We start from the raw sequence: 20810 nt of genomic DNA on the forward strand, positions 1-20810 counted from the left end.
CGCCGAGAAGCGCCCTCACCGCATTTCTCTTTTCCTTCATGGAGTCGATCGCTTTGGCCAGTGCACCATCGGTTGCACTGTCGTCTGCACTGTCGTCTGCACCGTCTGTACTGTCATCTGCCCCCCCCCGAAGCCGTCGCTCTGGACCACCCTCGGGCCGAAAGCCGTCGTCCTGGCCAGCATCACCGCAAATCGATTGCCCTGGACCGTCGCCTGCTGTCATGAACAGCTTGCCGGCCAACCTCCCGTCGCCGCTGGCCCCAGCCGACGACCAACCACCAGAGTCGTCTGCAAACTACATTCCGCCCACAAGCATATACCAGCCGCATTTCTTCCAGCCCATCCAGCCGCTCCAGCACTCGCCCATGTCCCTCGCCATCCCGTACCCACTTCCGTTTCTGGTCTCGCCGGTCATTGCGGCCAACCCGCACCCCATCCACGTCCAACCCATCCAACCCACGTTCCAGCATCCAATGCCGTTCGTGATGCCACAGGACACCGGCTCATGTTCTCCCGTCCAATTCTCGGACCCTCCTCCGCCAGTAATCGCCCAGCACCCGCCTGCTGAGGCCGCGCCGATAGCGGATCCAGATCTGCTCTGGCGGCAGGCACAATCGCTGCTCACTCAAGGCATTATCCCGCCAGGATATCGGATCTGCCGGTGCTTTCGGTGCTCTGAACATCCCGACGGATACATGCTGCAGCGGGAGGGGACCTACCGGAGCCACAGATGTCGATACGGATATCCCGGCAAGCCGCCGAGCGACCGGACCACCAAGCGAGCGTCGAACAAGCTCGACAAGAAGCAGGGCGAAGATGCCGAAGGGCCCACCTCTCCAACCACTCACCCCCATGCCAGTGTCGCTCCCAGCCACAGCAGAGCAAGCCCGTCGGACCATTCCGGCAGCCATGCAGATCGTCGCTCTCTCTCGCCGCGGAGACGCTCCCGGTCTGGCCACGAAATGTCGGCTCCAAACGACGAGGCCGGGACTGCCTCTTCTCCAAAGCCCAATGGCAGCGCCGATCGTCTCGCCAGTGAAGCAGCCAAAGGCACCCACTTTGCCTCTCAATGACTGCAGCCCACCGTAACTAGATGCATTTTGGAATATAGCGGTTGTCTCATCTCGCCCATCGCCAAGCGGCTCGCAGTCTACCAGTTCGCCACAGCAGCACTTCGTGTCGGCGGTCCAACGCACAGCTCATGTTGGCCAGTCCCGCTGCCTCTCAAGCAAGCGCTGTCAATCATCTACTGGCATTCGGATGCATATAATAAGCTGGACAGGGCAACAATATAGATCTCCTTCGGGTTGAGGGAGCAATGGGGTTACAGGCAATCCAATAAAAAACGGGACACCCGGGTTTTTGACCATTCATCGAATATTTTGTTACCCAATGTTATCGCGCGCTGGCCATGACCATTCGCCACACATCCGACTTTCGCACCGCCGCATTGCGATGCTACGCCCTCATCCATAGCCTGCGTAAGGTCGCCTCCATATTCAGTGTATCCAAGAGCACCATCCATCGATGGCACCGAGGATGCAAGCTGGATGACCCATCCCGAGTCCCAGCTCGCAGATCCACTTTCTTTGAGCAGGCATGTCCAGTCATTCGCACCCTGATTGAACAGGACCCGTTCCAGACTGGTCCTGTGTTGCGATGCAAGCTCGAGTCCATCCTCCAGAGGAAAGTATCACTCTCACTCTGCCACACTGCCATCCACCGAGCAGGTCTCTCACACAAGAGGGCAACACACCTCTACAAGTCCAAGCGACTGGATGAGCGAGTGGCACAGTTCAGGGACCAGGTCCGCTCCATCGACCCACGACGATTCGTTTTTGTCGATGAGACAGGGATCAGGAGATCCATTTTCCCTCTTTACGGATACTCACCGAAGGGTGCTCCGCTTCGCCAGCGCAATCACATGAAACACAAGTCCGTCTCGGCTGCATTTGCCATCAACCACTCTGGTGTGCTGCATCGATCGCCGAGGATGGTCAGTGATCTTCACCCCACCTGCCTCGCCCGACTTCAATCCCATCGAGAACTTCTTTGGGGTTGAGTCCCCACCGATTTGGGGTTGAGTTCCCTCCAATCACGCCGCCGTTCTCACGTTCACATCCCTGTCTTGAACCTCTCGGCGATTTTTGAACAGGGTCGCTTCCCAACCAGCCCGCAAAGACGGGCTCCTGCTCTCGGGTATAAATGCCACACCTTCGTCCTGCTGCTTTCTTCCCTCATCTCGCCTTGATCGGATCATCGCGCTATTGTACGATAAAAAAAGTCTCTGTTCTGACCAGTGCCACTGGCAGGCATCCAGCATCCTCTGCCCCCATGCCTCCGAAGCGCAAGGGTGCCGGTGATGGCCAGCCTCGGCCACCCAGGCCCAAGAAAGCCAAGTCACAGTCGGAGCCTGTCTCTGGTTCGTATTCTGACCCCACGCATGCTTGGTCGTCTGTTGCTCCGTCGCTCACCACCACTGCTTCTGCAGATCCAATGGATGTCGATCCCACCGAGCCTGGTCCCTCATCTGGTCCTGTCAAGCGATGTCCCAAGTGCGATGGCACCGATCATCAGCGAAGCAACACCAACAGGTGTCCCAAATACCGGCCCCTCAAGAGTTCTGTCGTCCCACTCGTGGATGGAAGGTCATCCGCCCCTCAGTTCAGCTGCTTCAAGCAGACGATGATGGCTGTTGTCTCAATCCCGCTCTCCGCGACAAGATCCAGGCCACCGTCGAGGCCATGACCCAGATCCAGTTCGAGGCATCCAGGCTGCTCAACCTCCATATCCTCCGGTGCATCGAGCAGGATCTTCCCGTCCCCGTCATCTCCAAGTCCACCCCTGCTTTCATCCGCCAATGCTTCAAGATCGTCCAGGACGGTGCCCTCTCCCCGACCGGGGACAATGAGAAATACAACGAGCATCTGGTCGCTTCCTTTCGCGACTATCAGACCACTCGGCACGCAGACCTGCCTCCGGCCCCTCGTCTGCCTGATGGTGCTCACAGTCAGCTTCTCACCCTGTCTGTCAATGCCTATGCCACCAACTGCACCACCCACCTCAACCTGGCCTACTGGCGACTCCTTCGCCGCTTCTGCGCTGCCGTCTTCCCAGCCAACAAGCACAAGCACGAAGCCATCGAGGCTTGTCTCGAGCTCTTCGAGAAACCAGGGCCGACTCCACCCAAGGCCGATCTCGAGTTCCTCTATCCAGACTTTGGCCACGTCCTGGACGAGTTTCGGTACAGCAACGACCAGGACCGCTTCCGGGCCCTCCATCGCCTCTCACACCATGTGAGAATCCTCGCCCGAGACAAGATGGTCGACAATGTCCACAAGTGGATCGACTGTGACATGCCCGCCCTCCGAGTCACCGAGCTGCAGCGCCAGGCCAAGCTGGACGAGCTCACTACCCAAGGCATTCCCTCCGACGACAAGCGATTCACCACGGCCAAGTCTGAGCTCGGCACCACCAAGGCCAAGATCAACAAGCTGGCCGCCAGGATCAAGTGGTGCCTCAAGCAGCTCGCTCTCGACACTCCTCCGGCCGTGTGCACGATAGTTCCTCTATGCACTGCAAGGGCCAAGTATGTCAAGATCGACACGGTCACTCTTTGGAATCTCCTTGACACCGAACATCGTCTTAGACTCACCCGGGACAAGCTCAAGGAAGAAGGTGATGACGGCATCAACAACCAGGATCGTCTCTGGCGCAGTTGCTTCAAGCTGCGTAATTCCCTCTTCCAAGAGCGGGTCAGGGACAAGAAGCTGTTCAACTACGAGATCAGCACCGATGGCATTGGATGCACCATCGGTCTCGTCAAGTTTGTGCCTCGAACCGATCGCACCGAGACCTCCGAGTCTCCTCCGACTGCCGAGCAGCGTATCCAGGCCCACATCGGTGACCCAGACCCCGGTGGCACCACTTGGATTGGCATCGATCCTGGAGTCGGCTCCATCTTCACGGCGGTCATCCAAGCACCGGGCCACCAAGACGAGGTAGTCTCGTTCTCCAATGCCCACTACCAGCACATGTGTGGCCATACGTCCAACACCAAGTGGCACAACACCATGAAGTATCGACTCAGCATCGAGACCTGGATGTCGACCACCCCCTCGCCCAAGGTGTCGTCCTCGGAGGCTTTCAAGGTCCATCTCACCCATGTCCTGCGACCGGAGCTGCGAGTGCAGCTCGACTTCCACCTTGGCAAGAAGGCCCGTCACCATCGCTTCACGGGCCACAAGAGGCGCCAAGTGGCCGTCGACAGGATGTGCAAGGCCGTCCTGAAGCACGCCCCGATACGGACCGATGTGGTGATCGCCTTTGGCAATGCGTCATGGCGTCAAGGCAAGGGCTATGCATCCAGCCCTCGGAGGCAGCGGTTTGCTCAGTACTTTGAGCAATTCGAGCACCACCGACGCCGTCCCAATCACCATCATGGAAGCGTCAAGGTGGCCTCAACGAACGAGTTCAACACCTCGCAAGTGTGCTCCAGGTGCCTGGAGCCAGTTCGGTTGGAAGGACTCGATGCGCCCAGCGTTGCGAATTCCCACTTTGTCAGGAGCTGCAAGAATCCCAGCTGCCGGACAGTGTGGAATCGCGACGTCAATGCGGCGCGCAACATGATCGCAGTGTGCAGGTCGATTGTGGAGATCGGAGAGCGACCGGCGGTCTTCACTCGGAGGCTGCCAAAGTGATCTGTTTTATTCCTTGTGGCTTTGCTTGACGCAAGCACAGCACATACTACATGTTCATGGAAACGGCTATATTGTCCCGTTTTTTTCTGAATAAAGTGTACTTGGGATCCGTCTCATACCCAAAAAGCGAGGCGCAGCTCAAAAGGCGATTCGCCTTCGCAAATCTTGGGTTGGTGTACTCTCACCCCCATCAATATCCGTGCAGACATGACTGTCCACTGCAATCCATCGTCGGTGCTGGCGGCCGACGGGCCCGAGACCAGCCAGTTGCTCCTCGGCGGCCTTCCACCCGAGCTTCTGGCCCTGATCATCGGCGGCCTCTCTCCTCGCTCGCAGTCCCGGCTCGCTCAAACATGCCAAAGGCTCTACCACCAGATCAGCCCTCGGCTCTGGCACCGCTTTGTCCCAACCTCGGTCGAACTGCTCCAGTTGCTGGTCGAGACCTATGGCGAGTCCGCAGACGACTCAACACGGCCGTCCCGCAGCGGGCCCCTGGTGCATGTCCGGTTCCTGGCCTTTGAGCGATTCAGGCCCGCAAATGAGGTGGGCGAGCAATATGCTCTATGCCGGCCTCTCCATACCACTGCCCGCACTGCACATTGCCTGGATGGCCCCCCGGAAACTCACCCAACACCTTGAATATGGCACATTGTGCCTGCATACTTATATCGTATACTGTCCATGGGCGAAATATCCAGGCATCCAACGCAATCATGGCGCTGCTGCAGACTGTCCCTCTGCCGAACCTGAGCACAGCCGACTTTCGACACAGTCTCATGGTGAGTCTGCCTAAACTGCACCTGCCTCCGATCTCTGACTGCTGCTTATCTGCGGCTGGTACTTACCCCGACGCATCCAAATCGCCCCAGATCACCGATGCCCATCTGGGCCAGTTGGCTCGCTGCCCGAACTTGACTACCCTCGACCTCAGCGGCATCCCCGGACTCTCCGGCACATTCTTGCCCGGCCTTGCTCGCAGCTGTCATCGCCTGCGATCCCTTTCGCTCTATCACTGCGGCACGCTCGACAGCCAGTTTCTGGAAGACTTTGTCGAGGCGCTCTGCTGGCCGCTGGAGCAGCTGGATCTGCGCGGGGTCCGAGCAAGCTCTGAGGAGGAGAGCCTCGCCCTGGTCCGGAGCTTCATGACAAAGTGCCGGACGACATTAAGGCTGCTGTCTCTCGATCGAGTCAACGGCCTGCTCGACGGCGCCTTTCTTCTCGAGCCCGAGCAATCGCATAGCCATCGGGACGACTCGAATCCGGGAAAGTCTGCCTCGTCGCTCCGCCAGTCCCAGCCGCCCAGCCCTTCGCCTGGGCCATCGCTATCGACGGGCCAGCATTGGAGCAGGCAGCCCTCTGCAATGAATCTCGAGGGTTTTGTGCTCGAGTACTGCAGCACACTCTCGGATGTGTCGCTGCGGCACTTGGTCCCTCACTTCTCGCAGCTGGCAACGCTGTCGTTCGCCGGATGCCGGATGTTCACCGCGGCGGGATACCTGGATCTCTTTCAACACTCGGAATGCTGCGATACCCTCAGTGACCTCGATCTCTCGCAGCAAAACTGCATTGACGGCCATGTTGTCCAGATGATCGTGCAGCGGTTCAACAGCATCCGCAGGCTGATTCTGCGGGACTGCAGCCTCACAGATCCAGCACTGGCTATTTTGCATGCGCGAGGACGGCCCTATCCCACCAGCGACTCCGGCCGGGCGCTGTCCCCATGGCCGCTGAAGGAGCTCGGCCTCGATCGCAACGACATTGGACCCGACGGACTCATCCAGATCGCCCAAGGCTTCTGCTCGACCCTGGAGACTCTAACAGCTTTTGGCTGCCGTGCTGTCATTGCGAGCTGGCTTCAGGCCCGGATCTGGGCCGTGACCGGTGCCACAGGGCCGTACTTCAGCACGAACGAGCAAGTCCGGCTGCTCGCATCTCAGACGCGGGGGACGGAAGGAGCGGATTCTAATCCAGCACCGGATTTCTCCTGGTATGAGGGCGTCTTTGACAACATCGAATGGGAGGGCGTGTGGGACTGAACGGCCAGCCCCTGCACAGCCATTTGTCTCTCTGCACAATATCTATACACTGCACCCCGATAGAGCGAGGCAGCCATCTGCGCTCTGGCGATCGCCATCTGTGCGAGCTGGATGCATCGGCCTGTCTGTGAGCCGGGCATCCCAGGCACCCCAGGCACGACAACAGCCCCAAAACGACCCAGACCCGGTTTGCCACGCGCCCGACACGTGCTCAGCGCCCCCCTCGCTCTGCTCATCTGCCGACGCTCAAAAGCCGTCTGTCGATCAATCAATCGGCTTGCGATCGCATCCAACGGCTCTGCTCCATTCAGCCATGTCGGCGCTCTCGTGGACCCAGATCTATCACACGCCGCTCTTCCCGGCCTTCTTCGAGGCCCTGGGCCTGCCGAAGGCGTCCGAGCATGTTGCCACCTTCCTGACGACGACCGTGGTCTGCCATTTGATCTACCTCTCGGCCTTCCCGCTCTCGTTCCACTTTTCGTCGGCGTACCGCACTCTGCGAGGATACAAGCGCAAGGACTGGTGCATCCACTGGGTGACGCTGTCGTTCTCAAGCACGATCGTGTGTCTGGCGCTCCCGATGCTCTTCGATCCTGCGCTGCAGCAAGACCGAGTGTTTGCCAACAGCTGGTATTCCGGCACCGTCCTAGCGATTGCCTGCGGGTGAGTTTGGAGGCATTGGGCGCGGCCGATCAATTGCTGCAGTCATTGACGCAGTCGTTGACGCAGCCACCAAGAGCACTCGAGCAGACAGCAAAGATCAACACTTGTCCGCGAGCATCCCCCCTTGCTCCGATTGCATTGGATTGGTTTGGCTGACCAGCGTCGCATGGCTCTGGAATTGATATCGCAGATACTTCCTTTGGGACTCGCTGATCATCTTGGCCAACATCCAGAACGCCGGAGGAGCCATGCTTGTGCACGGCGTGGCCTGTCTGCTTGCCTATGGAGCATCGTTCGTGAGTGTCGTTCGTGAGTGTCGTTCGTGAGTGTCGTTCGTGAGTGTCAGGCGGTGATGGCTCGCTGCAATGATGGCTCGCTGCGATACAGCTCGGTCGACGTCTCATTCAGCAATCCGAGGCAACGCTTGTCGACTGCTCTGCCGCTGCGGCCCAGTGCTGATCCCGGTGTGCTTGCCCCACGCAGAGACCTGTCCTCAACTTTTACGGCGGCGTATTCTTGATGTTTGAGCTGAGGTACGTTCTGGGCACATATGCACAACGGCGATATCGACGACCACGACACTGACAACCTGCGCTCTTCCTTGTGGTGTGTCGATGGGTTGGCCGTGTCGGTGGGTTGGCCGTGTCGATGGCCTGGCCAACAGCACCCCGTTCCTGAACGTCCACTGGTTCTGCGACAAGGTTGGCCTCACGGGCAGCCGGCTCCAGTGGATCAACGGCATCGTCCTGCTTGCGGTGTTTTTCTTTGCCCGGATCGTCTTTGGCCTGTCCATGTCGTATCTGTTCTGGGGTAAGCATTCTGCCTTGGCCTGCCTGTGCCGGGCTCGGCTCAGTGCGGCTCGGCTGTGCTGGATAGACCGAATGGTGCTTCGTTGGATCGACCGAATGTCCCTGCAGATCGCCGTGCTCAACCCGTTTTCTCGGCCCTCGTCCACCGCCAGGCGACATCATCGTCCACTGGAGCCAGGTTCCGATCTTCATCGCCGGGCTCTACTGTATCGCCAACGTGGTTCTCAACTCGCTGAACCTGTTCTGGTTCTACAAGATGATCTCGTCGGTGCGAAAGCGCTTCAACAAGAAGGAGGAGTAGAGCCGTTGCGCTTGTCGTTGCGCTTGTCGCTGTGCTTGTCGTTGCGCTTGTCTCTGTGCTTGGCGGTGCTTCCCTGTTGCCGAATCTCGGACATGTTGTATGTCGCTCCCCATCCGGGGCATGTATCCGTGCATCGGGTATCCCTTTCCTGCCCTGCAATGCACTAGGATGCACTGCATCGGATACATATTCTCTTGATGCTATCCTGTCGTGTCGAATAAAGCGTTATCCGTTCGTGCCGAGCAAGCCAAGGTCCATACACCCCATTGCTCGTGCTGCCCACTGCACGGCCACCCTCTTGGCAAGCCCAAGCGCATGCCTCTCGGTCTTGATCTTCCACCGCCTTGATCATCCATCGTCTCGATTGCCCATCGCCTTGATCGCCCATCGTCCGACGAGACGACCTCGCTCCCAGCACACCGCCAGCGCCGCGCTCTGCCTCTTGGTGGATTGCATCTCTGGCATCAGGCCGTCCGCCCATCCTCGCATCGCCCAAAGCCCGCTGTCGCCGATTCTGTGCCGACTCATCAACCAACCCATCAACCAACCCAATCCACACCAGTTCACACAGCATCCTGACCCATGAACAACCAGCTGCCGCCCAGTTACGATGAGGTTTTGATGGTCGCAACTCCGTCCCTGCAGGACGCCGATCAAGACCTGGCCACCCGTGAGCAGTACTCAGCGCTGTTGCCAAAGTCTTGTGCCTACTGCGACAGCCCCAACGACCACACCCTGGACCAGCTGCGGTGGGGTGTTTGTCCGCACCGCCTCAAATCCAAAATAACCGGCTCGGACGATCAGACCATCGCCTCGGTTCTATCCGAGTCCCGGTCTGAGTTTGTGTCAGGATTCGAGGCTCCAGCGACCTCCAGCCGCCTCGAGCTGGCGCTCAAGTACATTGTCCTGCCCGTCTTCCTGTTGACCTCGATCAGCATCGGCGTCTACCTGTCGGCGGTGCCGGCCCCAAGCTTCCAGTTTGCAGCCCAGATGGCCGACTTTGCCGTCTTTTCACAGTTTTCGCGGGTATCTGTTGTGAGCCAGTTTAGCTACTTTTCGCTTGTCTCGCAGGGCTCCATCTGCTCCATCTACTCGATGTTCTCCATCTGCTCGTTTGCATCCGTTTTCTCCATCTTTTCGTTCTTTTCCATCTTTTCGTGTGTTTCGTTCTACTCGGCATACTATACCTTTTGGATCGTTGTGCCGCCCAAGCCTGCAAGCCCTGACTATGCTGACGACCCGAGTTAAACAAGCGCCTTTCCCGTCCTTCCCTTCAGCAGCGGGACGACCGATCGACGATGACGGCAGGCTTTGGACTCGGCTGGCTTGCTTTCTGGCGTTGCCTTCCATCCTGCTGCTCCTGGCTTCTATTGCTCGCTGACCCCGGCATCAATGTCTGTGTTTCTGTTTCTGTACCATGCGATAGGGTGGAGCAAGTCATCATGATTACTCGCTTCCGGTCCAGACCATTGTGCGCTTCCAAGCAGTCGTATTTTGCCTCTGCCTCCACCTGTATCTCTTGCATGTTTGTGAAAGCTGTAGGCGCACCGACACCTTCACTCGAATCCAATACGACCCATGCGACCCTTCACTCGAACAGGAAAGGGTGTGCGGTCATCTGGGTGAGTTGTGCTGAGCCAGTTTCGGGTGAGCCCTCTGCTCGGCCACGACCGGGATATCGTCGAAGATTCGGTCGACAGGGGGACCAGCTGCGACAGCCTCCAGGAGTGCTCCGGCTGGTTGCGGGCTTCCAGATGCCGTCCTCGCCTCTTTCCGTCTTGACTGCCATATATTCAGGGCTGGATGTCCGCCACCCAAGCACGGCATTACAGGTTCAGCTGCCGCCGGATGCTCTCGGCCGATTGCATGTCGTTCAAGTGTTCCTGCTCGAGAGCCTCAAGACTCTTGGGGCTGGGCCGACTGTCGCTGCGAGAGGTGTCGTTCGCCACCAGCGTTGCGGTTGAGGAGTTGATCGACATGGCAGGCTTCTTGATGGTTGACGCATACTGAAGCATCTGTCGATCGCGCGACGATCAGTAGCAGCCAGAGATTGCATCAAAGGACGGACAGAGATTGCATCAAAGGATGGACAGAGATTGTATCAAAGTATTGTCGACAGGCCTGTCATCCAGACAGCGCAGACACATGAGAGCGGGGTGGTCCGGGCACGACATCCACATCCACATCCACATGCATCATGCCGATGACCTCGGCCTCAGATACAACGACACCGAGCACCCACCTTCTCTCGCCGTTGTGCGGCGCCTTCGATTTCGTCCACCGACGGGTGCTTGCCGACATACATCGGGTGCGGCTTCTTTGGTGTGGCACTCCCAATCGCCGGCTTGGGACCCACACCCGGCCCTGGCTCTCCAGCCTCATCAAGGGCCTCTGCGACAGACTGGTTTCCTTGGGTGACAAGCTCGATGCTGCCGTTCGGAGATCCGTGGGCCGGGTGTGTTTGCTCGATCATGGTGGGATGGAAGGGCTGGTGCTGCTTGATCATGTTCTTGCGCAGCTGAGACATTGCCAGGGCTCTCACCGAGGCGGCATACTGCTTCTGCCGATTCCATTTTTCGAGCTGTGCGTTGGGCCAGGGGAGCGGAAAGCGAGATTCAGAGAGAGATTCGATGTGGGTATCATCAAACTGGGTAGCGAAGCACATTCTCTCCTGCCCAGCGATTCAAGTAAAGCGGTGTCCCTTGGACCACATGCCCAGGCTTTCTTGCGCCGGCACTCACCTTGGCCACATACTCGTCGCTCTCACGGTCCGGCCCGAGTCCGCCCAGCTTGACCTCGAGGTTCAGAATCTTCTTTGACGCAGCCAGATGACTGTATCCTGGCGAGTCGTCCAGAGGCGAGTCCGAGGCGGACCATCCTTGGGCCGCCGTACTGCCTGGGATCGATGGCGGCGAAGCCTGTCGATGGGGCGACTGTGCTGATAGTTCGATTGGCGGTAAGAGCCGGCGGTGGTCGCCATCGTGAGTCCTCATCGGTCCAGAATGCGATGGGGAATCGCCGCCACTCCCTAGACCCAGCGACGGGGCCGAGATGGTATAGGTCGCCATCCGAGGCTTGGAGCGGCGATGGAGGGACTCGGCGTGTGGCATCCTCGACAGCTCGGGGCTACTAAAGTGCTGCTGGAGCTGCTGAAGGTCTTGGTAGAGCGGCGCACCATCTCGACGATGGGCGCTTGACGGAGTCTCGTGCTGGAGTTGTAGTCCCCGGAGCTGGATGCGAGTATCCTGCTGTTGCTTGCGGCGCTGGATCTCCTGCCGCTGCATCTCAACCACGTACTTTTCCTCCAGATTCTCAATCTCGTTCGAGATGCTTGTGTTCTGGGGCTGGTCCAGTGCCGGCCCGGTCAGTCCTATGGATGCATAGATCTTGCTGAGCTGCTGGGCGTCTTGCATTTGCGATGCGCCTTCCCGGGCCTTCTGGAGCTGCTGCATCTTCTGGAGCTGCTTGAGCTGCTGGAGCTGGAACCGGTAGAGCTGGAGCTTCCGAAGAGTCTCTTCTTCGCTGTGGCGCTGCTGCTCGCATCGCAGTTTTTGTATCCCGAGGGCGATCGATGCCTTGGAGGCGGGTATGGATGGAGGCAGGTTTCGCATGTACGGGTAGTGCATCGACGACGGAGGCACGAGCGGCCCGAATGGCGGCTTCCAGTTCTCGCCGCTTCTGAGGATACTTGCTTGTGCGGCTGCAGCGCCGCCCAGATGCGGAGAGTATGGGCCAAAGTAACTGGGCTTGGCGCTGCTGTGGGACCGGGGGAGCGATCCCAAGCCGGGACCTTGGGGCTCCTGGGTGGTCTGCAGTAGCTTGGCGGCCGCAGCGGCGAGCGTCTGGTTGGTTCTTTCGCAGCTGGACTGATCCAAGGATCGGTGAGTGAGAGCCGGGAAACGAACGCTGAAGCAGTCGGTCGTGACGAGATCGTACTCGCTGAGCTGAAACGGGGCGACCGGTGCTGGGCCGGACTGGTCGAGGATGTCCGCCCAGCTGTAATGGGCAGCCATCCTGCTGGAGCTGGCATCCTCCAGGTGCTTTGGTGGGGCGACCACAGGGGTACTTTTCCTGGTGCCCGAGGCGGAGGTGCGGTCTAGTAGAATGGTAGAGACGGTATCGGCAATCCCACGCATGATCAGCGCGTCCCAGGTCTTGATGACCTGAATCTGCTGCACCAAGCTGATTTCCTTGAGTGTGGGCTGAATAAAACCTCGCTTCTTGTTGAAGCGGTCACTGACTTGTGTCGTGGTCAATATTGGGGACGAGCTGACTGACGGGAGACCTGCCGAGACTTCGTCTCGCTTCTTGTTTGAGAGTAGTTGCTTGATCTTGACAGGATTCGCAGATGCACTTTGGACAGCAACCAAGCCCTCGCCCGGCCCGTCGCCGCGAGCCAAAGTATCGAGGTCGACCGGAAGATCCGATGCCGGTTGCTTATCCTCCTGCATCCTGCGTTCCTCGGCTTGCCCCGTACGGCTTTCATCTGGGGATGGCTTCAGCAGGTCGTCGCTCGATCCGTTGACAAGTGTCTCCATCGAGGCTACGTCCAACGTGCCAATGAGCCTTGTGCTTGCATCGGAGTGGTCGCTGTCTCCGTTATTGTCTTGGCTTGCGCTGGCGTCTGTTCTCGTCTTGGATCCGGTGTAAAGGCCATTGGTGTCGGCGGATGATGCTCCAAGTGACATGTCCTCGCGGTCGCCGCTGTCTACAGCGTCAAGAGCTGATCCGGAAACATCTGCATCGTGTGCTGAGCTGTCGGGCTGCAGATCAAGGTCCAGCAACCTCTCCGATACAGGGTCGGCTGCCAGGATGACAGGATGCGAGCTGACCCGGGAGCCAAGCCCAGCTTCCGGGCTGGAGTCGCGGTAAGGCGAGCCCATCTCAAACGAGTCGTCCAGATCCGGATCCCCGTCACCAAAGCCTGCCTCCAGCTCCGGATCGAGTTGCTGCATCGTGATAAGACTGCCGGTCTCGCTAGTCGATTGGGCGGCAAGATCGCAGGCGTCGGATCCGTTGAGCGCCTCGGTTGATCCATTTGGCGCTGGGCTGGGCTTGCCGTGCTGCTTGGTCTTCTTTGGCTGGACGTCGAGCACGCCTGAAGTACCCTGTACAGCCAAGTCCGTGCCCTTGCGTCCAACACCGCCCTGGGACGGCTGCTGGGCATCTTTGTTGAGCCGACTCACTCCGGGGTCGCTATCCACCAGATCGACGACATGGCCAGTCTCAAGCACACATACTTCGACGCCGTCGCCATTCTTGGCATCTTCATTTGGACTGAAGTCGACCACGGCGTCGACTGCAAGCGTCCCCATCGAGTTTGCCTTTTTGTAGCGCGCACGCTTGCGACTGAGGGGCTTGATTTTCTGGAGGACCAAGTACCGAGGGCTGATGTATGGCCGCCCGGGCTTGCTCTGCAGCACAGGCGCATTTGTCGGAGCACGGGTGCGATCATCTGCAACGTGCTGAGTGCTCTTCTTGGACGCGGAGGCGAGGTTCCCAGAGGGATCCGCTTCTGCAACTGCGCCCGGGTTGGATTCGATCAGGGGCATGCTGTTGGACTGCGGCAGCCGATGCTTCAGCTTTATGGTGGGAGGGAGAGAGGCCACGGTGGCCAGCGGAATGACGCTGCCGTCCCTGGTTACCGTTCCAACCTTGGCGGCGAGCTGAGGCGGGCAGCGGGTGAGTCCGTGGGGGGTGGGTGCGAGTACATGCAATGGAGACGACGCGATTGGGATCGGTGATTTGAGGGTTTCGTCGATTTGGATGGTGTCGATTTGTAGTACAATATGAGCATTAGTTCAGCATGGACGAGCAATGTGAATATGTGAGATGCGATGCGATGCGATGTGGGTGGGATGCAGTGTGGGTGGGATGCAGTGTGGGTGGGATGCGATGTGTGTGCGTGGTGCGCTCAGATGTGAAAGATAATCGAGCTGCAGTTAATGAGCGATGTGGCTCGGGCGAGGATGTCCAGGGGTATTGTGGATGGCCTCGCTCACAGCGATGGCTCTCGTCGGACCGTGGGAATGCTGCTGGACCCACCTTTTCGAGGAACGCATCGTGGTGCGAAGAAACCTGTGCGATCAGCTTGGAAGTCTTGATCTTCTCTGACTCGGAGCGCATGGTATCCCGAGCGCCGAGATCCCGCCGAGTGCCCTGGTTCGACAGCTTGGACAGGAACGATTGTGTTTGTAGATGTGTCGATGTGGTCGCGAGCGCTGCTGCCGATAACAACGGCAGTGGTGACGGCGATGGCGACGGAGGCGAGACAGGCGGTTGGTCGGTCGTTGGCTTCCAGACGCGAGGACCTGCAATGGCGAGAGAGCAGTTGGTGCTCACGTCGCGAGGGAACTTGGAGGTGAACGACAGGGGCCCTTCCTTCACCGACGCTACCGACGAGAGTGTTGGGAGTGAGTAGGACCGGGCCTTTTGGCTGTTCTTCTGCTTGGGTCTCCGGAGAGAGTGCGGCGGCGGCGGCTGAGATGGTGGCACTATTTCGGTGGTCTTGCTGGGGATGGCGGTGTTCTGACATCGACGGTCGATGAGGCGACAGACAGCGATTTAGTGCCGGTGAGCACCAGGAGCGATGCACGGTGGGAGCTGAATCGGCCAGTGCGCCCCAGATGGACAGCCACACAATACCACCCGCTCGCAGCAATAGACGAGCCGGGCCAAGGTGAGCACCGGCGATACAGTACATCGGTCAGAGGGCAGCCAGGGTGCATGGATATGCGCGAGACGGCATCGGCGATAAGTCGGTTTGCGTCGGATGCAGGAAGAGAGGCCTCTGTTGGAGCCAGAACTCCATCGGCCGGGACATTTGCCGACCGGGGTTGTGATTCGGAGGTCTGCACGCCGTCGGCGAATGTGCCGGCGGCGAGCCACCGAGGCCGATCGACCAGATGACCGAGGACACAACTTGCTCGACAGAAGCCTCACCAGAACGGCCTGCTTTGGCCGATATAGCGTCGCTTGGACCCACAACCTTTCTCGCCATGGCCGATATGCACTCCCTTGGAAGCAACTTGACCAAGACGGCAGGGGCATCATTGCAGACGGGTGTTTGGATGACCAGGCCTCCTGGAGACGGTCGGGCGTCGGGCGAGGCGACAGTGCATCATTAAATACTTTATTCAGAATGCGACTCGGGCGATCGCTTGGCCTTGTACAGGTCCATCCGGGCAACGGTTTGTCGGCATCGCTCGAGAACCTCCGGGTCGATGCCTTCGGGAGCCAGATCAGGGTCAAAGTAGTCCTTGACGCGCAGGGTGCGTCGCTGGGGATATCGGTCTACCGAGGGGGCGACATAGGGCTTGAGCTACAGCAGCGAGGCAAGGGGACTGGTGAGAATCGCACATTGATGGTGACGGCCGATGGAAAGGCTGGGCTTCTGGCATATGCCGATGAGGATCCGATCGATCCTATCCCATGCGCGATCCTACCTCGCTGGTTGCCAGACCCTCGGGGACAGCGAACGTGCGGCGCTTCCACGACTCGACAATGAATCCACCTGGTAGATGTGTTTCCAGAGAAACAGAGACGCAGGCTGGTGAGCGGCGGTATTCGGCGGCGAGACTGGGTCTGTGCCAGCCGGAGTTGGGCAGCATTGCGGCTCAATCGTCAACTGGAATGGCCAAAAGCGGGCAGTGTTGCTCCACGGCGGATCCTGCGACGGATCCTGCAATACATTCTAAGATGGATCCTGCCATAGACCCTGCCATAGATCCTGCAATGGATCCTGCGACGGATCCTGCGACGGAGGAGGCGTCGGCACCCTCACAGTCGTCGAGGAAGCCAGCCGACCATGGACAACCGGCTTGAGGTTTGGCTCTGCATCGAGCAGTTCGTCTGGGTGCACCGGCGATTATCCCTCTCTCTCTCTCTCTCTCTCTCCCGAGGCCTCCTCCCGCCAGGCCTGCGAGCCGCTGTTGTTGGCGGCAGGTCTACCTTGGGTGGTGTGTCGGCCCATGTTGCCGGAGCCGCTTCCTTTGTAGTAGTTCTTGTTGCCCTCCTTGCTCGTCAGGGGCTTCCTTCGGTTGCCTCGCAGCAGGCCGCGGATCACTGATGACGTGGCGCTCATGGTGGTGGATCGGCTATGCGGTGGAGTCGGCGGCGATGGTGTCGGCAAGCGGTCTCGCTCGATGGGTGTTGTGGGCGCCGTGGCGATCTGAGCGACGGAGGCAATCCGAATGTTGGATGCAGAAAATTTTCTCTCCAGAGACATGTGGTGTGTGTGTGTGGCTCGGCTGGATCCGGTGGCTGGATCCAGGCGGCTGGTTGCAGCCACGCTCTATTGTGTGTGCGCAGCTGCCGGATCGGCCCGGCCAGCCACAGTGCGGCCAGCGATACAGAGTCTGCTTGGATCGAAGCACCCCCATGCAAATTGACAATGCCGTCGATCGATCGCCTGGCTGAAGGGAGGAATCGATCGGAGCTCGCATGGCTGTGACGGGCACGGCCGATACGATATCAACCCACGGAAACGGTTTCAACCCGTCGTTCCTGGCCGGGCAGGTGATGATGATGAATGCTCCAACATGCCGGACATCCGGCCAGAGTGCGTCTGCCCCGGCACTTTTCTTGCATGGCCATCTCGCTGGGTATCGACAAAGCCAACACATATGATGCGCTGGCCGTGGGTGACCTCGTTGCCAGAATGCATGATCTTGGAGTCGTGTAGGAGACAGTCGCCGCGCCGGATGTGGATCGTTTGTGGCTGCGGGACTGCATCCGATGTCGAGGCGGTGCTTGGGAAGACTGTCGTGCCGCCTCCTTCGAACTCATTCGGCGAGTTGAGCAGAACGTTGAAAGAGAGCAGACAGCCATCGGTGTGCGGGGACAGCATTCTCTGGCCGCTGGCTTCGTAGCGGACTGGCAGGATGGAGGATGCCGCGGCAGTCATAATGTTAGTTCAGGAACATGCCCACCGTTGCAGATCGTTACAGATCGTTACAGAACGTTGCGGATTGTTGCGGCCACGACCAATATGATTCTTGGTGATTTTCACCATCGCGTCCTCGGAGTCGCTCTCGGAGTCGCTCTCAGCATCGCTCTCGGCACCAGCCCGACTCAATACCGTCATTCCCACTGTTGGCCAGACTCACCGAAAAACAAGTCGACAAAGGCCAAGTCGCCGTGCTCAAACCCCAGGGTCGATCCGCTGGTATGTAGCACACGTTCGGTCAGGGAAGACCGCACAAACTCCTGGAGCGCTTCTGGGAATCTCGTGAGCGGCAGGTCCGTCGTCGGGAAGGCCGAGTGCCGGTCGCTCTCCCAGCCTTCGCGGTCGGCAATGTCCTGGATGGCTTCGAGGATGTGGTCGCACTCTGCACTGGACCAGACAGCCGGGAGCACTGTCCAGTTGGTCTTGCGGCCCTCCCAATTGACATAGCGGCGCCGACGTTCCTCGGCGGATCGAATGGGCTTGGCGAGGATTGCCTGGCGAGCCTGGCCAAGGGACTGACTCCTCGATGCCAGCAGGGCCTGGTCGTCGGGCGAGGTATCGCCAAAAAGGTCAAACGAATCGGCCATGGCTATGACTCTATGCTGCGATGCACTGGGGATGGCGTGCAGACACTATCCAAGATTCGATTCCAGACCAGGACGGCTGGCGGAGAGAGACAAACGGGAAGAACGGGGTTACTGGGATGGCAGGTCGAGTATGCAGGGGTCCATCATGCAGACGGCAGACCGACAGACTCGGGAGGATGCATGGCTGCGATACCGACGCTGATCTGGTTTGGCCCAGCAGCAAGAGCAGAGGCGGGATGCTGGCGTTGCCATGAACGCCAAAGAGATCCAGTGCCGGGGCGGATGTGTTTCCGTGGCAGCTGCATCTGCACAGAACCGAGCTTCTCGCTGCGGCCGCTCTCGCAGACTCGCCCGCGCGTCCTCGCAGGCTCTCGCGCGCACACCCGCTCTCGCCGGCTCTCGCTGCTGGCGTGCCACAGCCACACGTGACCCATCTGTGTCCTGCCAGGCGAGCACCAGGACGAAAACTGCAGGAGAGCGGCATTTCTTTTTCCTCCTTCCTTCCTCCCTTTTGAAGAGCACTTGATATCTCTTTGGGATCTGCTCCGATTCGCAGAAGCTAGAACACAATGGCTGACACTCTCATTCACCGTGGAACTCTCGTCGGTTAGGCCACCGTTCCGCATGTCTGCACCGCACGATCTGGCCGAGGGCGAAGGCATCGTGCGTGTGGGTGCATCAGACACGATGGGCGGGATTGTTGTACGCCTTGGCGATCGTTGGATATCGGAGCAGCGATTGTTACTGACGCTCTTGCAACGGGTCTCTACGTTCGACACTGCAACCGATACGCAACAGGACACAGCGGCTGGGTCACTGCCATCGCCACCACCCCCGAGGCCCCCGATATGCTCCTGTCCGCCTCCCGCGGTAAGTGCCTTGGGTGATTCCGAAAGCTTGTCATCCGCGCACCACAACCACTCGACCCCAGCCCCGGCGCTGGCACACAGATGGATGGATGGATGGATGGACGGATGGACGGATGGATGGATGGATGGATGGACGGATGAATCTGGTGTCGACTATGGACGGGACACATCTGGACGATTCGGAGCGCCGACATCCACGTCGCCCGACGAGCACGCTTGCGTTCGACACAGCAACGTCTATCAGCGACGACCAAAGTGCGCCCGCACACCTGCGATCCGACCACCCGATGCTGTTCAATCTACGACATCGCACGACGCCGCCCATCTACCCGATCCAACACCGCATCACGGCCGTATATCGATGCCGCCACTCCCTCCGTCCATCCCACATCTGGCGGATCCAGGTTCATCGCAGCGGCCGTGCAGGGAGCTGATGCGACCGTAATTCTCTCCCCCCCGCAGACAAGACCATCATCGTCTGGCACCTGACCCGTGATGAGACCCAGTTCGGTGTCCCCCGCAAGGCCCTCACTGGCCACAACCACTTCGTCCAGGACGTTGTCATCTCCTCTGATGGCCAGTTCGCCCTCTCTGCCTCCTGGGGTAGGTATTCGCTCGAGATGTCCTCCTGGTGTACAGCGAGCCGAGATTGCTGGCGTGCCAACAACCAAGCCACAACAAGACATCTGATGCAGAGATCAATTGCCGTTCCCTGACACCGCCTGTGCACAGACAAGACCCTCCGTCTCTGGGACCTGAACAGCGGCAAGACCACCCGCCGCTTCGTCGGCCACGAGAACGATGTCCTCTCCGTCTCGTTCTCCCCTGACAACCGCCAGATCGTCTCTGGCTCCCGCGACAAGACCATCAAGCTCTGGAACACCCTCGGTGAATGCAAGCTCAACCTTAGCCCCACCGAAGGCCACTCTGAGTGGGTCTCTTGCGTCCGCTTCTCTCCCAACCCCGCCAACCCCGTCATCGTTTCCGCTGGCTGGGACAAGCTCGTCAAGGTAATGGCCGAGATACGGCGACCGCAGCGACGGTCACGCAATCGCGCGGGCATTCAAATGATGCTTCATTAATATTTGCTACTTCAGAGTACATACGTGCTATGAGACAAACAATCACCAAACCACTGATGCAATCGCCCGCGCGCCGCCCAAATGTCGGGAGCTGTGTCCGCATCGACTGCCACTAGGACGGCTGCTAACGGATGATATGTGCTTCTCCCTTTCCGAATGCGCATATGCGCGAACGCAGGTCTGGGATCTCCAGAAGTGCCAGGTCAAGACCAACCACTACGGCCACACCGGCTACATCAGCCAGATCACCATCTCCCCCGATGGCTCCCTCTGCGCCTCCGGTGGCCGCGACGGTGTTACCATGCTCTGGGATCTCAACGAGGGCAAGCACCTCTACTCCCTCGATGCCGGAGACACCATCAACGCCCTTGTCTTCTCGCCCAACCGCTACTGGCTCTGCGCTGCTACCGCCTCTGGCATCAAGATCTGGGACCTCGAGAACAAGTCCGTTGTCTGCGACCTCCAGCCCGAGTTCACCACCACCTCCAAGAAGGCCTCCATCCCCCAGTGTGTCTCCCTTGCTTGGTCTGCTGATGGCCAGACTCTCTTCTCTGGCTACACTGACAACCTTATCCGTGTCTGGCAAGTCGTTCGTGCTTAAGCCGACTCTTTTCCTTTGTATTTAATGCATGGAACACGGCGGAACCAAAGAAAGGGATGTTGTCTTGAGACGAGAGGATTATTGTATCAGAGCCGCATCCACATCCTGCCAGAGAGGGGCGCCGCGCAGTGTCTTACGGGGCTGTGTTGCGACACCATCCAGGCGTTTCGGCACATGCCCGGCGCGGTGGGTGGCCCTTGTTTGAATCGCAAGCG

General features: G+C 59.2%; 8 protein-coding genes across 8 annotated transcripts; 5 read left to right on the forward strand and 3 right to left on the reverse strand.

Moving 5' to 3' along the window:
• Positions 1 to 47: 47 nt before the first annotated feature.
• BJ171DRAFT_512173 (uncharacterized protein) lies at positions 48 to 1367 on the forward strand. Its single transcript, XM_053111643.1, has one exon. The coding sequence runs from the start codon at positions 222 to 224 to the stop codon at positions 1071 to 1073; it is 852 nt and encodes a 283-aa protein (XP_052964911.1). The 5' UTR covers positions 48 to 221; the 3' UTR covers positions 1074 to 1367.
• A 3524-nt stretch (positions 1368 to 4891) lies between these two features.
• Positions 4892 to 7017, forward strand: BJ171DRAFT_600565 (uncharacterized protein). The gene is made up of 3 exons (XM_053115025.1): positions 4892 to 5243; positions 5399 to 5479; positions 5570 to 7017. Exons 1-3 carry the CDS (start codon positions 4908 to 4910, stop codon positions 6734 to 6736), a joined length of 1584 nt encoding a protein of 527 aa, XP_052964912.1. The 5' UTR covers positions 4892 to 4907; the 3' UTR covers positions 6737 to 7017.
• BJ171DRAFT_600566 (TLC domain-containing protein) lies at positions 7018 to 8755 on the forward strand. Its single transcript, XM_053115026.1, has 5 exons — positions 7018 to 7399; positions 7590 to 7695; positions 7883 to 7932; positions 8064 to 8209; positions 8361 to 8755. Exons 1-5 carry the CDS (start codon positions 7050 to 7052, stop codon positions 8507 to 8509), a joined length of 801 nt encoding a protein of 266 aa, XP_052964913.1. The 5' UTR covers positions 7018 to 7049; the 3' UTR covers positions 8510 to 8755.
• Positions 8756 to 8838: 83 nt separating this feature from the next.
• On the forward strand, positions 8839 to 10152 carry BJ171DRAFT_512211 (uncharacterized protein). Its single transcript, XM_053111644.1, has one exon. The coding sequence runs from the start codon at positions 9092 to 9094 to the stop codon at positions 9755 to 9757; it is 666 nt and encodes a 221-aa protein (XP_052964914.1). The 5' UTR covers positions 8839 to 9091; the 3' UTR covers positions 9758 to 10152.
• BJ171DRAFT_512213 (uncharacterized protein) lies at positions 10153 to 11892 on the reverse strand. Its single transcript, XM_053111645.1, has 3 exons — positions 11251 to 11892; positions 10752 to 11090; positions 10153 to 10524 (listed from the first exon to the last, which is right to left on the reverse strand). Exons 1-3 carry the CDS (start codon positions 11791 to 11793, stop codon positions 10336 to 10338), a joined length of 1071 nt encoding a protein of 356 aa, XP_052964915.1. The 5' UTR covers positions 11794 to 11892; the 3' UTR covers positions 10153 to 10335.
• A 4355-nt stretch (positions 11893 to 16247) lies between these two features.
• BJ171DRAFT_162254 (uncharacterized protein) lies at positions 16248 to 16868 on the reverse strand. Its single transcript, XM_053105879.1, has one exon. It carries the CDS (start codon positions 16734 to 16736, stop codon positions 16377 to 16379), a length of 360 nt encoding a protein of 119 aa, XP_052964916.1. The 5' UTR covers positions 16737 to 16868; the 3' UTR covers positions 16248 to 16376.
• A 132-nt stretch (positions 16869 to 17000) lies between these two features.
• Positions 17001 to 18043, reverse strand: BJ171DRAFT_426007 (uncharacterized protein; the record flags this gene model as incomplete). The annotated part of the gene is made up of 2 exons (XM_053107749.1): positions 17001 to 17383; positions 17617 to 18043. 2 exons carry the CDS (start codon positions 18041 to 18043, stop codon positions 17001 to 17003), a joined length of 810 nt encoding a protein of 269 aa, XP_052964917.1.
• Positions 18044 to 18470: 427 nt separating this feature from the next.
• On the forward strand, positions 18471 to 20810 carry BJ171DRAFT_512219 (WD40-repeat-containing domain protein). The gene is made up of 5 exons (XM_053111646.1): positions 18471 to 18649; positions 18842 to 18913; positions 19375 to 19515; positions 19645 to 19922; positions 20173 to 20810. The coding sequence occupies exons 1-5, from the start codon at positions 18613 to 18615 to the stop codon at positions 20593 to 20595; spliced, it is 951 nt and encodes a 316-aa protein (XP_052964918.1). The 5' UTR covers positions 18471 to 18612; the 3' UTR covers positions 20596 to 20810.

Source organism: Polychytrium aggregatum (assembly GCF_025602895.1).
Source record: "Polychytrium aggregatum strain JEL109 chromosome Unknown BJ171scaffold_28, whole genome shotgun sequence".
NCBI classification, from domain to species: Eukaryota; Fungi; Chytridiomycota; class Chytridiomycetes; order Polychytriales; genus Polychytrium; species Polychytrium aggregatum.